The sequence below is a fragment of the Crocodylus porosus genome, unplaced genomic scaffold (genome assembly GCF_001723895.1).
Source record: "Crocodylus porosus isolate Cpor-Errol unplaced genomic scaffold, CroPor_comp1, whole genome shotgun sequence".
NCBI lineage: Eukaryota > Metazoa > Chordata > Crocodylia > Crocodylidae > Crocodylus > Crocodylus porosus.
This window is the reverse complement of record NW_017728931.1, coordinates 63,228,338-63,246,082: the sequence shown is the minus strand read 5'-3', so window position 1 is coordinate 63,246,082 and position 17,745 is coordinate 63,228,338. Positions and strand designations below refer to the sequence as shown.

Below are 17,745 nucleotides of genomic sequence, written 5' to 3'. Positions count from 1 at the left end.
GTGCACATCAGTGTTGCCTGGAGGGCCTGACTCAAAGGACCTTACTGAGCTTTAGGCCTGGCCACAATCTTCCTGAACACAAATGTTAAAGATTAGTTACCGTATTTACTTGACTCCAAAGTTCAGGAGGTTTTACTCCCAATCAAGATAGAAAACAAAAAGCCTCATCTTAGACTGAAGCACCAGGCTGAGACAGGCTTAGCTCCAGTTTTGGCAGCTATCTTGGGGCTAAAACCAGAGGTGAGCCACTGCCTGCCCCCAACCAGGATGGCTTACTTGGCAGGGGAAGGGGTTTGCAGCCGGAGGAACGCCAGGGACACCAATGTGTGCAACATGAAAGGAGCATGGGGGAGACCACTCAGCCTGCCCACCCCTTACCTTCTGCTCCAGCTCAACCTCTGATCTCTCCAGCCCCGACCCAGCCAGGAGCTGCTGCCATTTCTCCCAAGTTGGGCTGGGGCTGGGCCTGGGCCATCCCTGCTGCTGACTGCCCTGGAACTGGAGCAGAGCTGCAGCAGAGGGTAAGTGGGGCTCATGGGAGGACAGGCATGGATTAAGGGGGCAAAGCAGGAGGGGCAAGCAGAGGCATGGAAGAGTGAGGGTGGGAAGCAAGGGGCAGGTATGGAAGGAAAGGGACAGGCATCTGGCCCCTCATCCTAATGCTGCTCCCCCTGCCACGGCAGTAGAGGGGATGAATTCAAGACAACCTTCCAGTAATTAGATTCTATACATGGAAACTTATAACACATTTATAATTTTCCTTGCCTAAACTCTAATTACTGGGGAGGGGCTTTTAAATTCCAGGTTAACTTGGATTCAGGTAACTACAGTAAGTATAATTTTATTTCCCCTTAAGAAAAAATATTCTTGATTTCTTTAAGAAAAAGTAGCCACAAGCTAATATTCATATATGTATTTGTTTCACCCATTAGAGTCCAAAAAGTCAAGGTGGCCATTCATCAAGAAAGGAGCTGTGAGTACTTCACAACATATTTTTCCTTTAACTGTATGTTCCAGAGATGAATACTCTAAAAAGCTAAAAATCTTTTTTCATTTTACTGCCTTTACAGAAAAAAATGAGGGTAGTGAAAATTAACTGTAAAAGCATTGGTTGGCCAGGTACTTAAGCACATGCTTAATTTCAAAGAGATGAGTAATGCCATTAAGCACACAGACAACGCAGTGATGAAAGACATAGATGCCTAGAGAGTGTTGGGAAAAGCAAAATGAATTCTCTCCCAGTGAATGTATACACAATTAATGCATTTGGTGGCTGATGTTCTGATAATGTGGTGTGCTTTAATTCATGATAGCATGTGCTAGCTAGCTCTATCTCTCTCAGCTCTCTTGGTTAGTCCAGAAGGTGCAAACCTCCCCTGCCTTCTACTGAAGTTCTCTAGCCTGCATTACACAAGAGGTCAGGTTAAATATCCCTCATACATCATGCATTCATGTAACACTGTGCATGGCACGCAGCTGCACTTAATCGAAATATTCCAAATGTGGCCAAAACATAACAAAATAGGAAGTGAATCTCGGGCCCTTGTCAGATATTTAGCCCCCTGTGATATCAAACTCAAGCACACAAGACCTGTACAAGCAACCCTTACATTAGAAAGTGAGCATTTGTGAGAATTAAGTGGATTTTGTCCAGGTTTCTGTTATATTTATATTTATTTCTTAAAGGTGTGTAACACCCTGCAAGATTAGCTATTTTAACAGTTATTTTCTATGTGATGATATCTGCACCCGACTCATTGTGAGGAGAACTTGATTAGACTGAGATCCGAGGGAGAACCTCCGTATGTAAGAAATAGAAAATACAACATAGGGAGGGCTCTTTCCCTCCCATCACCAGAAAAAAGCAGAAAATTGCTGACGGACTCTGCAGTCCACTCTCCTTAACAATTTAAACATCCACCTGGGTTCTGAGCTTTTTGCTCCCCGAGATGGCTCTGTTCATTTCCATCCTGTTTGTGGCTTAGGAATGATGTAGGATACAATGAGACTGAACAACAGCTTCTTCGGGGGTAACAAAGAAGTTTTTTCCCACTGGAGCCAAAATTGGCACAGAGCTAGAGGAAGTTGTTTTGTGTTGGGGTTGTGGGTTTTTTATTTTTGGTTTTTTGTTTGTTTGTTTGTTTTTTACCTTGGAACAGGAAAGGGGTCTTACCTTCTTCACCAGGTTAGTTATGTACAGTTAGATCAATTGCTGTATAACTTTAGTTATTCAGTCATTTATAAGGATGCTCAGTTAATTACAATTTATGGCTGATATCCACTGTTGATAAAAGGCCAATGGGTGAGCTCAGCTCACAAAAATTAGAGCATGCTAGGATGTTTCTGCAAATTGTGGATGTTGTACTTGTAGAAAATTGGAAGATGCCAAGGATTTTCCAGACAAAGGCCCCGTTGTGGTAATCTAACAACCTCATAAGGAACAGAATGGGAGCATTCAAACATTGAAGCAAATGTTAGGGGTAAGCTCGTGTTATGGCTTACACGGAGAGGACCTCATAACCCTTCCAAAGCCACTGAACTATTCCTAGAACAGTAACAAATAAAGCGGTACCTGCCACTTAGAGCCCATCCCTGTGTCCATCTTCGCTTGCCTACAATTTCCTGAGATTGTTTTTCCAGTGACTGAACAACTGAAACAACAGTAATTGCAACAGTATTTACAGATCACTTCTGATTTGCTTTGATCATTTCAATAATAAGATTTTTTTTCCAGTGATATAACTAGGACAGGGTAACTGGGACAGTTGATCTGGGCACCAGCAGTGATGAATCCAAGCTCACATTCATACCCCTCTTCCACAGTGAAGGTGACATGCCAGCAGATTCATTTCCTTATGCCTGGATCCCCTGCAGCACCCTTTCCAGCCCTCCTGCTCCCTGCCTGCTCCTCAAATGTCCTCCAGTCTAGGAGCAGGTGCCATTCCCAGCCCTGCCCAGCATTTCATACACCTGTTCCCCATGGCTGGAGGCCCTAAACAAACTGCAGGAGAGGGAGAGGGAGCGGGAGCAAAGACCCAACCTCTGTCAGTGCCACTGACCCAGAACCCCATGCAGCTGCCCCCCATAGCTCTCAGCTAGAGTGGAGCATAAGCAGTCCTGGGACTTTCCCTACCTCTGGGTCTGCAGGGGACAGCAGCAGGAACGGGTTTCCAGGCACTCCTGTGCCTTGCCCACCTCCTGAGAGCCCTCTCTACTCCACAAGCAGGTGCTGGAGATGGGGACCTACCAGCTATCACCATCACCACTGTCCTGGGCACTGCCACTTACTGATGCCCCCAGCTGGAGCAGAGCAGGAGCAGCCCTGGAACTTCCCCCACCCCTGGGGCAGCCAGGGACAGTGGTGGCAGTGGGAGGGTTTCCCCCTTCTTGTACCCAGAGGCAACCTCTGCTGGAGAGTGGGGGAGGGGAATGAAATGGGAAGGGTGGTACTGGCAAGAGCAGGGGGAGGAGTGGTCTTACCCACGCTGGGGCTCCAAAATTCCCTGGCAGCTGAAGCCCTGGCACAGTCCACCCACAGTGGGGGGTTGCAGCCTCCCCCATGGCATCAGTGGCATCTCCTACACCCCACTTTTTGAAATCCGAGACCCACACAGATGCACCAACTTGGGAAGAAGGGAGGGAAGAAAGAAAACAGCTGCCACCATAGCCCCTCAATTACACTGGTGGCATAGTGGCAACCAGTCACCACTGCCCATGTGTGTAGCAGCTGGCTATATCATTGCATCTCTAGCTATTTTCCTTGCTGTACCTAGGGGGTCCCTGATCCTGCACTCTGATCCATGCAGACTGGCCCGCAAAGGCTGGGATCCACAGGGACCAGTTCTCAAGTGAAAGCCACAAGGGTTATTTGAGAGCAAAGTGAGGACATGGTTTAATTATGACTTCAATTCATGAAAGGGAAAAATACTTTTCATTTGTCAAATTAGACCTCCATTAAACACCTGCTTATGTGCCCTGTTCAAGTCCCAGTGGCATCAGCAGGCTTAGGGCCTTGTTTCAGTGCTTTGTCTTACACGCAGGCAATTAGACTGCCTTTTTAATGATTAAAAATAAATAAAAGAACCCCAAGAATTTGTTTTCCTCCAGTTAGCATTGGTGAATAAAATCTCTTCTTGCAGAACGAGAAGAAGATGCAACAAAATAACTACTTCTACATATGTCTTGTATTATTTAATATAGATGGCCATAATATATTTGTTATACTGCACCAATATTGAATGTACAGAACTGGCAAGCTTCTATTGTTACTTCAATTATAAAACAATGAAAATGTGCTTTTGGATAGGGTTATGAAGCGCGTACCCTTGTTTAAATTAGTTCCTTTTCCCCATTATCCTATTTTGTGACTTTAGAAATACCATAACGTTTGATTTTTACAGTTTTCAATATTAATAAACAGCCCATATCATCATGCTTATTAGTAATTTCACTGTAGGAGGTCTGCATCAAATTCAGATCCAGTGCTGCTATGGTTGCGAATGAGCTTCAACTCTATCTGTACCCTCAGAGCAGTAGAAGCACAGAGGAAATCAGTTATGTTTATTGCTATTAACTAACAGAGACAATATGTATATACTTCTCAGTTTAAAAATAATGTTGAATTTCTGGGCTAGTGCCCAAGTTAAATCTGTATCTATGGAGTGTGACCTAAAAATTTTTATTTGAAAGTGAGTGCACACACTTCCCTTTCTAAGTTACCCACCCCAAGTACATCACAGTATTAAGTTATAAAGCTACTTGAAATCTACCTTTTTTCTCTGCTTATGCTATTTATCCACTGTTTTTCTGGCACTCTGAACAATGAAAATAAACAGGCAAGTTAGGCTTTTGGTAAGACTCAATAGCAAGTCTATGTTACTTTCCTGTCCTTGAGCACTAGCACGATTAAAAGATGATTGATCAATTTGCACTGAATAATATACCTTGAGTTTCTTGTTTCCTGCAAGCAAAATTCTCCAGTTTATCAGTCAAAATTACTCAAGTTTCTTAACTCCCAAACAAATACCTCGCAAGGGGTTTGCTGCAAATATGAAATGTTTTAATTTCAAATCTTCCCAGACATGGATCCTAACCCAGTAAACGCTTATACAGGTACTTAATTTTACACACACAAAAAGTTGCACTGAGTTCAATACTTTAGTAAAACTGTTATTTGCCAAAGCCTATACTCTAACTGACTGCAAGGATTTTTTGAGATTAGCCAGTATTCACTTTTGCCTGATTTCACTTTACAATTTTGCAAATATTAGTTCTTTTAAGGCCTAAATAATGCACTGCATTTTTAAAATTGTTCTAAGACTTCAGACCTAAACTTTGTCTTTTCTGAGCTGCTCATTTGTTGAAAGATAAATATATGTATAGGTCATTCCAGGATCCCAAGCTATGAATGAGAAAATCGAGGTTCTTTATTTAAAACGTGCAACAAACTGCTCACAAACAATTCAAACATCGGTAGCTAATCTTGAGACTGGGGCTTTTTTGTGTGTGTGAATGATGCACACATAAAGGTTTGCAAGATTTCATTATTTAAAAGCTGCTTGCAATACTAGTTTTGCTTCCTCCTCAGATTCTCTTATGGAACTAATCAACCCAGCTCCAGTTATGAATTTAAGATTATTTAAACCTAACTTTGGTTTTCAGTTTATCAGCATTGTTCAAAATTCAGCTTTCACCAGTATTTCCTTAATAAAGCCTAAGCACGTAAAGAATTATCACAAGCAAATCACACAGTTTAATCAACATTTACTTTCAAAACCTAATGAAAAGTTAAAGCACTAAATGCAATGGTGTTGGCTTGGGCTTGCTTGCAAACACTACAGGCAAAGCTAGTTTTAAAAGAATCCTTCCACTGATTCTTTTTTCCCCATGAAACATTTTCTCTCACTCTTAAGTGGCATGAAATTTTATTTTTACAGAAATTCAGTGTCATGCTAAATTTGACCAGACAGTGTTGTCTTTAAATGTGTGGCCTAAAGTAGTAAAGTATTCAAGATGAGAATATTCTGAAGGAAAAAAAAGGCTTAACCTCATGAATTTCCCAGTCCTGTATCTCTGATTGCACTGGAAGTTTTACAGGAGCAAAGCACACAGAATTTATTCCCTGATGTGTATTTTGAGCACAGCCCATCATTAGTTGTTATATTCCAGGTTAGCAACTGTCAAAGACTGCTGCACTCAGTAACTAGATCTCATTGTGCCAAAGGGCCACACTGACCTTGGCTCCTAACCCATTTCCAACACATAGAAGTAAATGACAGTTGCTGCAGTCTCACTCCTGCCGCTGCGCTTTGTTTGGCAAAGAAATCAAATATTAGAGGTGAAGTACTTGCAGGTGAGAAAATACTGCAGTTAGTATGACTACTTAGCTCTTCAAAATAACGTATGTTGAATTTGCTTATCTTTAAACAGAGTAAAGACAAAAAGCAAATGTCTGACCTGGAAAACTGTCTTTCGACCATTAAAATTACAGACTGCAGTGGTTATGAGTTTTGCAGCTTTAAGGTACTGAACTACTCAATGTACTGTATTGATAGCTTTATCTATCAGACTCTTTTAAAACTCTTATCTCCACTATCCCTTTTTAAAACGAGTCTTTCCCATTCCTTTAATCAATATGTGCAATCTACATGCAAAATACGTGCACAAATTCAAGCTATAATTCTTGCAATAGGTGGCTGATCTCGTGGAATAGTACATAATCTAAATGTCAGGAAATCGTGGCTTATTTCCAGCTCTACCAATCATCCGGTGACTTACCCTGTTTGGGCCAGAGCAGGGGCAGGCAATTATTTTGGGCAGAGGGCCGCTTACTGAGTTTTGGCAAGCCATCCAGGGCTGCATAACAGGCAGCTCAGGGCAGATAAATATTAATTTTCTAAATTTTTTAGGGGCCCTGCAGGCCAGATAGAATGGCCTGGCGGGCTGCACCCAGCCCCCGGGCTGCATTTTGCCCACCCCTCAGCTAGAGTCTACAGTCTGTAGGCAACTACGCCCCCTCCTAGGTACCTAAATTTCTGCTGGTTTGCATGCACAGGGCTGGTGCCATCCACAACCAATCAGCTGCTTGGAGCCCTAACCAGAGCCCTGGAAGCCCCAGGTAGGATTCTCTAAAGAGGCAGAGGAGTGCCTGCCATACCAATACAGTCCAATCCTGTGCTGTCTTCAGACCATGCCTAGGCCAAAGATAGCCTGGGAACATACATCTGTGAGATGTGTGCGTGTCCCAGGTCGAGCACTAATATAGGATCTGGCTTAGGTTCAAAACTGCTCTGCTGAATTGGAGCACAGGCTTGCTAAACTCTGCCCTTACCAGGACCTACCTCTGTGCCAGTGTAAAAATGCCCTTATGTACTTAACTTGGGGCTAAGGATTTCACCCAGTGGTGGAGCACCTAAAAGTTGGGCCGGGTATTGCAATGCTAAGCAGAACGATACCTAAGTACCTGCGAACGTTTAACTTTCTGCGATCGCTTCATGGTAGTGCTGTGTGACTCTGTCCAAACCACATGAAGATCTTCAGATATAATATGCTACAAGTGCAAAATACTATTATCTATTGCTATCATAGCACATTATCATACTTAAGAATAAAATGCCAAGGTTTTATTATTATTGTTGCTGTTGTTAAACCTTCAGAAAAGGAATGCCAACTCTAGTTGTCAAGGCCATTGTACACAGCCAAATATATTGCAGCAATTCATGTATGTTATTTTGTCAGCTATTTTACATGAAATAAGTCGAATGTCTTCTTTTTCTCCCATCAATAGAATAAAACTTGGCATGAATTTGTAGAGAATCAATGGACTGAACAGAAAGACACTGATGATTGTTTAGAACTGAAGAAAGAAGCGGCTGTGTGGGAACTCTTTACAAGCGAATGCACTTACTTTTTGGACCACTTGCTGGTTCTCAAAATGGTAACTCCAGATTTTCTTTCTCCAGTAAATTAAACGAGTTGTTTGTCCTGCCAACAGTACAGGAGAAAGGAAATCATATATAACCTTTCATTCTTGTATCTGCATTACGTATGCTCATCTTATATATGCATCACCTGTCTTTTTTCGTCAACCTTTTTCCATAGTTTTGTTGCTCATTTCATCCAATTGAAATCTACTCCATTATTTGCCTCTTCTCCGTACTTGGCATCACTTTCTCTTGGTTCATTTTCAACAGCACCAGCAGCAATTTCACAATTTATCTTGCTATCGCTGTATCTGAACACCAAATTCAGACTGGTAATGCTAAATGTTTCATCATGAATGGTTAGGGGCTGAGGCATATGACTTATGAGAAGAGGCTGGAGGAACTGGGATTATTTAGTCTGGAGAAGAAAAGACTGGGAGGGGACTTAATAGCTGCCTTCAACTACCTGAAGGGGGGTTCGAAAGAGGATGGAGTTAGGCTGTTCTCAGTGGTGGCAGATGACAGAACAAGGAGTGACAGCCTCAAGTTGCACCAAGGGAAGTTTAGGTTAGATATTAGGAAAAACTCTCTCACAAGGAGTGTAGCAAAGCACTGGAATGGGTTACCCAGAGACGTGGTGGAATCTCCATCCTTGGAGGTTTTTGAGACCCAGATAGACAAAGCCTTGATTGGGATAATCTAGTTGGGGATGGTCCTACCTTGAGCAAGGGGTTGGAACTAGGTGACCTTCTGAGGTCCCTTCCAACCCTAATATTCTATGATTACTGGCCCATAACATTTTGTACTCTTAGCTTATCAACTGGGTTTGGAGAGGACTAAAAGGTGTGGCTGTGTCAGCCAGATTAGAACATGAACATATAAAATTTAGCAGGCCAGTAATACCAGTATTTCAAGCTATTCCTGCAGCTGAAAAAAAATCAAACTCAGTTGTATCCTAGTCAAGAGAATTATCTGTATTAGTTTGAAGTCAGGCAGGAGGCAGGGCAGGGTGGCACCTTAAGCTGCTTGTACACGCCACAGGGGTTTAATTTGGTTTACTTCTCCCTAAATTGAAACAGTGGGTTTTTAAAAACACTGCTTCAATTTAGACAGAATTAAACTGAACTAAACCCCCATGGCATGTATACAAGGGTGGGAGCCCAATCCTTACCTGCCTCTTCGGGAGGGAAGTGGGGGGGGTAGGGAGTGAGCTGCCAGTGGACCAAACAGTCCAAGCTGCATGGGGGCCTCCCAGGTGGCACCCACCCACTGACACCCAGCCCGGGTGGTCCCACAGCCACAGAGGGAAGCACCAGACCCCCGCACAGCTCAGACAGGCAGACAGGCTCTGGGGAGAATGAAAGAAAAAAGATCAGGCTCACCATTTTTTTTTTCTTCAGCAAAGCCAGCCTGCAGAGGCTGCTGCCGATTCCCACAACCCCTGAGCTCTGCAAGGCCCACCAAGTCCTGAGCATGTCAACTTCAGCACCCCATGCACTGTTGCGCTTTGTTAGGTAGCAAACTAAAACACCTTGAAGGTGTTTTATGTTGCTATGTACCAAAGTCATTTAAAGCAAAAAATGCTGCTGAGCATGCAAACAACGCCATTAAAATGGAATATGCCGCTGAACCTGCAAACAGCAACACCGTTAAAGCGGTGCAAAGGGGCATTTAAGCCACTTTAAAGGCCAATTTTATGGTGTGTACAAAGGCCCTTAGAGACTAACTGGTTCAGAGAAACCTTAGGACAGGGGCGGGCAATTATTTCCAGTGCAGGGCCACTTACTGAGTTTTGACAAGCCATCAAGGGCCAAATGACAGGCAGCCAGGGGCAGATAAATATTCATTTTCTAAATTTTTTTTAGGGGCCCTGCAGGCCAGATAGAATGGCCTGGTGGGCTGCATCTGGCCCATGGGCTGCATTTCACCCACCGCTGCATTAGGATGTCACCTATGAAAGCTTGTACTTATCTGAACCAGTTAGTTTCTAAGGTGCCACTCCGCTCTCCCTTATATCCTGGTCAAGGGCAGAAGCATTTTCAAAGATGAACAAGCTGGGGCAAAGCTGTAAAACTAGCATCTAGGCATGCACAGTAACATTATATAAGTTATAAAGGAAACACTTGTCTTTCAAAAGGAATATGGGCATGTTCCAGTGAAAAGTTTGTATTTGAGAAAGCACATTTCATACTAAGTAGTAGTTTAGCCTTAGGAGACAATGCCATAAAGACAAAAGACAAGGAAGAAACTGAAACAGTTCCTTTACGATGGGGAGAAATAGGAATAATAAAGGCAAGGATAAAAGCATCTTTTTCTAATACTAACTCAAAGATCTGAAATGGAAGAAAGTGAGTGAGTACCTCAGGTATTTCCCAGCAGCTCTTCTGGTAAGAATCAGTATAAGAATAGGTACTCAGACACCTTAGAAAGGAGCGTGGTGTGAGAGCCTAGATGGAAAGGCAGGTACACAGGTGACTCTCACATGAGACGTTTTCATGCCTTTCTGCCCATCCCATTTTAATCATCCTTCAGCAGACAAATCTATTTTCTCTCTAAATGAGCTGGGAAACTCTCACGGTTCTATTGATTTATTGCTCCTCTACAGATTTATCACAATTAAATGCTCCACTGATTCTACTGAAGCTCCCTCTGATTTGATTTGATTTGATTTGATCCAATCTGATCTGATTTTTCTCTGTACAAGGCCCTCCCTCAAGGTAATCATACTACTTTCTCACACCAGTTAGAGCCCAATGTAAAGGTAGGCCTAGAGCATGGGCGTCAAAACTCAGACCCCTGATGGATCCTTCTCCTCCCCAAGAACGCCAGATTCAGAGCCCACGCCAGCCAGTCTGCATACAATGCAGCTCCTAGGGCAGCTGGAACAGGTGCCATGTGCAGCGCAGTCCAGTTGGGGGCATGTAGAACAGATTCTGGACCACCTGGAGTAGGCACCAGACTACATGTAACACCCACTCCAGGATGCACACTGTACACAGCACCTGCTCTGGGAACCATACTGCAGGCAGTGCTCATTCCAGTTAGCCAGGACCTGCAATGCATGGTGTGCTTAGGCGCTGCGGGCAGCATCGGTCCTAGATTTGCTGGAGCAGGCATTGCATGCATCTCAGCACTGCAGCAGCTGGGCTGGGCACTGTGTAGTGTACATCCCAGGGCAGGTGTTGTGTGGAGCGCAGTCCAGCTGAAGTGGGTGTTAAATGTAATCCAGGGCCCACTCCAACTGGTCTGGGATCAGCTACATGCCTCTAGCCAGACTGCACTGCACACAGTGCCTATTTCAGCCACTCCAGGATATACACCACACTCACCTGCCCAGGCAATCCCGAAGTAGCTAGGACAGGCACCATATGTAGCACATATCCCAGCTTTCGCTGCATGCAGTGCCCCATGTAGGTCAGTTCAGACCCAGGAGCAGCACCAGGAGATAAAGGGCAGGGCTCTGTGGGTTGGATCCAGCCTAGGGGCCGTGTTTGACAACTGGTCTAGAGCCTTCATGCCCTTCCCACCCCTACACACAACAACCATGTCTACTAAATAACTTATATTTCTCCACTCACTTTCTCTGTGTTGGGGTTGCATTGAATTACTGTGATTTCTACCCATCATGAACCCAAGAGTCGCTTTCGACTATTGGGCACGCACACAATGAGCTCTCTGCACTCACCAGTGTGTCAGTACAGCTTCTGACAGAGTTGTGTGTGTGCCACAAGCTCTGAATTCACCAGGTGATCACCATGGCCCAAAGTCTCTGTTTTCATGCAGCTTTGGACCCCAGAATATAAGTGCCACTGCCGCTGCTGCCCCTCGTGCCCACTTTTCCCCTGCTGCTGAATTCAAGTGGGGTGGGGGGATGGAAGAAAAGGAGGGCAAATGGAGCCAGGTCTCAGGGTCCAGTATTTAAGCTTTGGGCAAGCCAGGAAACAGTTCTCTTACGTGACTTAAGCACAGTCAGTTTGTAGCCTGTCAGTCAAATGACTGCCTAGCCTAAGAAGCAGTACTGGGTCCATAAATCCCTACCTCTACCTTTCCCTGCCTCCCTCACCTCCACAACCTTTTACTTACTTACTTTTAAGTAAAATAGATAGTAAATAATATGCATTTATTTTCTCCTTAAAGATATTTATGAATTCTTTAAAACACCTGCAAAGCAATGAGTTCTTCTTGGATGTGGATTTGCGGAGACTTTTTGCAAATCTGGAGGAGTTAAGCCAGGTGAGAAAAAATATAAATATCTTTTAAGCAAAAAGCAAAAGAACCATGGAAAGTACACACAGAGAACTCTGCCATACAGCCTGGTTCTTGGAGCCGATCCTAACAACTCTCTTTCTCCTTTGGCAAATCAAGCCTGGGTAAGGTGTCATCAGTTCAAATGACTTTCAGATATGTTCACTAGTAGGCACAATTTGAATTGTGGTTATAGTTTCATAGTTTCTAGGGTCGGAAGGGACCTGAGAAGATCATCTAGTCTGATCCCTTGCTATGGCAGGAAAGAGTACTGGGGTCAAACGACCCTGGCAAGGTATACATCTAGCGTCCTCTTAAAGACCCCCAGGGTAGGAGCCAGCACCACTTCTCTTGGAAGTTGGTTCCAGAATGGAATATGAATATGGCTTTTGTTGATTTTTAAAAGTAATTGTAATACAGAATTTGAAATTCATTCTTAGAGTCCTCTTTAAAGGACATGTTTTGGGCATTCCCCATTATTACAAACATTATTGCAGAATAATCAGGCTAGCAAGACCTGTACAACAACAAACTCCCTTTATCAAGCAACTGCATAGACACAAAGAGTGTCTGTTACATTAATCTCTTTGTGGTTTTCTGGCAGGACATTCACCTCCCAAGCTATAGGTTTCCCCAGGCATAAAAGAATATCTCACAGATGTTGAGCTGATATAGTTGACTCGTATACTATTCACCCCTCAGTTTCTACAAGTGGGTGGAAAAATGAGAGCTGAGTGTGCTGTGGTCTGTTTCTCTTCAGTTGGTGGCTAGCAATCTTTGGGACCTGTTTGTAGCTGCTGAAGGTTAAAGTATTCCCTAACCTTCTCTAACTTGTGCCAGAGTCATAACCATGGGTGACTGCTGCCACCTTAGTTGTGGTGACTGGTGTCACCTTAGCATGTGCCCCCCCCCCCATGCCTCCCCCCGCCAATTGCAAGTGGAAAGGGGAAATGGCAGAAGTGGCCATGGCACTACATCCAGTGCTCCCACTCCCCAGCTGGGCTGGGATCTCGCAGCAGTGACAGCATGGTCTAGATCCAGGGCAGAGCCATGATCTGCAGCCTGCGGGCTCCGGGCAAGGACGTGCAGGCAGCAGATCACGGCTCTGCCCAGGCTCCAGACCACACTGTCACCACTGCAAGGAGCTGGAGCAGAGCTATGATCTGCTGCCTGCACATCCCTGCCTGGAGCATGCATGCTGCAGATCATGGCTCTGCCCTAGATTGGGACCATGCTGTCAACACCGCAAGATCCCAACCTTGGCTCTGGAGTAGCCCCATGCCCTACTGTGCAGCCTGCCAGTGCTCCACAGAAACCCTGGCCTATCACAGCAGGGCTGCTGCTGGGGTCACCATGGAAACCAGCCCCAGCCACGTGGGCAGGGGCTGCTGGGAAATGGAGTTCGGCCAATGGGCCAAAGGGAGGGAACAGGTAAAAGGTAAAAAATAGAATAAAATAAAAATAAAAAAATCAGCACTATGGTAACATACACACTCTGCACCTTAAATTCCCCCCACACCCAGACAAGCCTTTAGTAGAGCACTCAACCAGCCGCTTACAGCTGCCCCCAAGTCTGAGTCCAGCTCATTTAGTCCACAGTCCTGGCTGACTGAGCCAGTGATCTCTAGCTCCGCTGTGCACTCCTCTGTGCAGGGCTAACCAGGTCCCACCTGCACGCTGCTCTCTCTCCCCCGCCCTTGCTCCAGCATCCAGCTTCCTCTTCCTTTCTTCCCTTCCTCCCCTTGGCGGTTTCTGGGAATTGTAGTCCAAATTAAGAGGCAGTAGTCTGCTCCCTGGTATACACATTACTTTCACGTTACAGCGATACACTTGGGTCTCTCTTTATGCAAATTTGTTTTGTGCAAATTCACTTATATATGATGACCTTATTTATACCAGAAATTCATTTTGTGCAAGAAAAATCTGATCTTATGCGAAGTCAGCTCCCAATGAGCTCACTGCAGGCTGGCAGACTTCCAGCCTGTAGGGAGCTGAGAGGAAGCGGAAGGCAGGCGGAGAGACAGGGGGTGCCATGTGCATGTACAGTACATGCGCATGGCCCCCAGTAGCCTGGAGGGCAGATCCGGCAGGTAAGTGGGGGGAAAAGAGGAATTGAGGCCCCTGTAGGGAGGAAGCTGGGCAGGGCTGGGGCTGCTGTCCAGCTAGGTGGTGCTTGGAGTCCAAGGCCACAGCTGCAGGGCCCAAGTGGGGAGCAGGACAGAGCCTTTGTTGGCTTATTGGGGGACAGAGAAGGTCAGATCCCCACTGCGGTGCACACTTCCAGGGGGAAGGGGCAGATGCACAGGCGCAATGGGCCCTGGTCCTGATCTTGGGCCCAGCTTGGCTCCTCTCTCTACCTGGTCCCAGTGCCCCACACCCCTCTACCCTGGCCGCCCATCTCCTGTGGCATGGGGCTGCACCCCTTAAAGAGCAGCAGGCACAAGAGGCACATCCCCAGGGCAGTGCAGGACGAGCAGCCGCCATTCTCTGCTCCCTGCCCCAGGTGCCTCCGCAGCCCAGTAGGCATGACCCGATGCAGCAGGGAGCTCCTAGCCTCTCTGCCCAGCCCCACTGTTCCCAGCTGCGCCTGGTTGTGTCTCCTGGGCTGGAGAGGCATCCAGGGAAGGAAAGTAGGGTAGGGCCAGGAGCGGCGAGCAGCCAGTGTTCCCTGCCCCAGGTGCCTCGCCAGCCCACCCCATGCTGCCCTGGCAACACACCCCCTGTGCGTGCCGATGCTTGCAGTACAGATCTCGCAGCCTTTCCACACAGCAATTATTGTATTGTGCGATTACTGTTTGAATTTGTCATGGTTTGTGGTGGGGGAAGCAGTAGAGTGAGGCTGGTATACATCTCTATTAATTACATGTAATAATGGTTTCGCTTTATGCAAATTTGCTTTATGCAAGGTTTTTTTGGAATACAACCCTCACAAAGAGAGACCGGAGAGTGTATGACCTTCAAAAAGACAGCTAAGAAAGGTGATCACTAAAATCAAATCTCACCTACTGAGAAAAATTTTGTCATGAGCGCTTTCTCCTTAGTGTTACAGATTTAACATGACCATTCACATTTCATTTTTTGTTGTTTCTTCTGTTCTGTAATAAGGATTGGGAGAATTAAGTGGTTTGCATTTCTTAGTGCTTAAAGTATAATAGGCTTTGTCTCTATTAGAAAGCAATGGTGGCTGGGGCACTGGCTTAGGAATGGGGTGACCTGTTTAGTTCCCCTGGTATGCCACCCTGCTGCGTGATCTCAGTCAAATCACTGCACCTTTCTACATCTTTGTTTCTTCTTCCACCCACTGTATTTCTTATCTATTTATCCTCTATGGTCTTCAGGACAAGGACTGTTTCTTATTGTTTTTACGCAATGCCAAGCCCAAGAGGCCTCAGTCTCAAATCTCATAATGAGAAATGATAAAAATAATAATCGTTGCTGCACTTACCACTTCAAAACCTGTGGTGTCCAAACAGATTAGCTAAATGTCAAAAATGCATCAGATCTGTACCTTTCCCTGTCTTTGATTGGAGGGAAAGAGGCATTGTGTACAATTTAAAGGATGAAAATATTCCAGAATTGAGTGGAATATACTCATGACTTAAGACTTCCATACGTTTCCTGTAACTGTTTTAAAAACAGTTCTTTGCATCTAAATATAGTGACTTCCATAATGGTCAAATGTGGGCGAAAAACAGATACTGCACTGAAACCTTTGTCATAAATATGTGCTATTAATTATATAAAATACCCCTTGCCAAAATGAAAGAGTAAATAGTATACCAAAAACAACTGGCCCCCACAAAAGCTGTGGGCTTACATACATGCTAAAAAAACCCACAGTGGTTGCAGTTAAAATGCCTGTGTTTTCAAATAGTGCAGAGAGAGCCGGGAGCCATTTTTCTATTCTCCATGTAGAGGATTACTGTGTGCATGTGAATTCCACAATGTGGTAAATACAGGCTTCACAAAGGTAACCACTCTGTCTGCACAAAATGTGGAGGTTCAGATAGGAGACTTTTTGTCCCACCAAAAACATGTTTAAATGAACTTTGTTGCAAGAATTCCTTGCCTACCAAGGTAGTTCCTATATTCAGCTCCCTTTTCAGTTTAAAGGATTTTTTTTACCACCTTCAGTAACGCAAAATAAGGTCAAATTAAAAAAATTAGTCTCTTTCCAGATGGATTTGAAGATTTCATTGATCATTTACAGTGCTCTGTCACATCAGATCAGCATCACCCTCATGCAAATCATTGGTTTGCTATAGTTTCCAGTGGAGAGCTGTCTTTTTTTTTTAACTACTGTTTAACAGTAAGTTTAATTGGAAATGTGTGATCTAGTTACAGTACGTTTGCCAAGCAGAGCTTAACAAGATGCAAATGCATGTTTTTAATAGTTATGTTTTAACTTCAGATCAGTTTCAGTACATAGCGCATAATTCAGGTTGACTTGATAGAGTTCAGTAGAATTCAGCGCATGCACACAGTTATCCAGTAGGCATGGTCTCTATTGCAGTATGGGGGCTTTAGAAGTTAGCCGCAATGAAAATAAAGCTCGGACGATTAAATCAGACTGTTTTTCTTTCTTTAACTAGGTGAGTCTCAGTTTTGTGACAAGTTTTTTCCAAATCATTAAGGATTATATCAACAAATCTGAATCCTCCCTGGATTTCATCTCCATGCTCACAAAGGTAACAGGCTTTAAAGGAACACAATATGCTGTTCTATGTAGATTCTTATAGCACACTCCTCACCATAGTATCCCAGTGCCTGCCATTAGTGCATTAAGCAATGAAACCAACATTTGTCACGTGCTATTGTTTGCTCAGCATCTCCCTAGGGGTAGAAGTAAGTGCAGTGGACTATCTTGCCTTGGTAGGGCTTTTTCTATTTCAAATATACATATTGAAATGCATTTATGTCAGAAAGAGAAGGTCAAAAAATGCACTTTGCAGTTGAAGCAAGAGAGACATGAAATTAGACAAGATGTGTGAGGGTGCTTACTTCTCATGGGTGAGCCTTCAGATCAGCACCTGGGAATATTCCTTCTTGCACAGATGAAGTTTCTATAAAGCTTTTTCTCTATATACTTTTTCTATAAAGATCTCCTTCATGTCAGAGCAGCATAGCTGGAGGTTAGGCAGATCACTTAGAAAACAACTTTCACAGCTACATTTTATTTCTACTGAAGTAGTGTACAACCGGAGGGGAGGTCACACCCATCACATTGTTAAACTTGTTTTAAGAGAGCTCATCCAGAACAAGCAGAGCTGCCCACTCCCTTTGCAAACTTACATGCATGTTTACCACACCTACTACCCTAAAACCTACCCCGATCACACTGAAATTTCTTAACTAGTCAAATTGGAGTTTCATTGCTAATGCCCATCAGATTGGACTAGTCAGATTGGACTGTCATTGCTAATGCCATCAGAAAAACTATATATAAAGAGTATGGGAGGAGTCCTGACCTAAAGTCATTTCCTTCCTGTATTGTTTAAATATATATCACATCCTTGTATATGGCATAACCATTCTGAGTCTATACACATCAAACATGCTTCTTCATTTTCCTCTGTGC

The 17,745-nt window shown here is 44.4% G+C and overlaps 1 protein-coding gene across 3 annotated transcripts in view; it reads left to right on the top strand.

The window, feature by feature from the left end:
* PLEKHG7 (pleckstrin homology and RhoGEF domain containing G7) overlaps window positions 1-17,745 on the top strand; it is a 67,297-nt gene that overhangs the window by 22,077 nt on the left and 27,475 nt on the right. For 2 of the 3 annotated variants that reach the window (XM_019545246.1, XM_019545247.1), the window contains exons 5-8: window positions 933-973; window positions 6,430-6,522; window positions 7,787-7,936; window positions 12,060-12,155. In XM_019545246.1, coding sequence (XP_019400791.1) covers window positions 933-973; window positions 6,430-6,522; window positions 7,787-7,936; window positions 12,060-12,155 — 380 coding nt within the window. Of the gene's footprint in view, window positions 1-932; window positions 974-6,429; window positions 6,523-7,786; window positions 7,937-12,059; window positions 12,156-16,759; window positions 16,856-17,745 lie in introns of all 3 variants that reach the window. The other variant, XM_019545248.1, reaches the window with a different exon arrangement.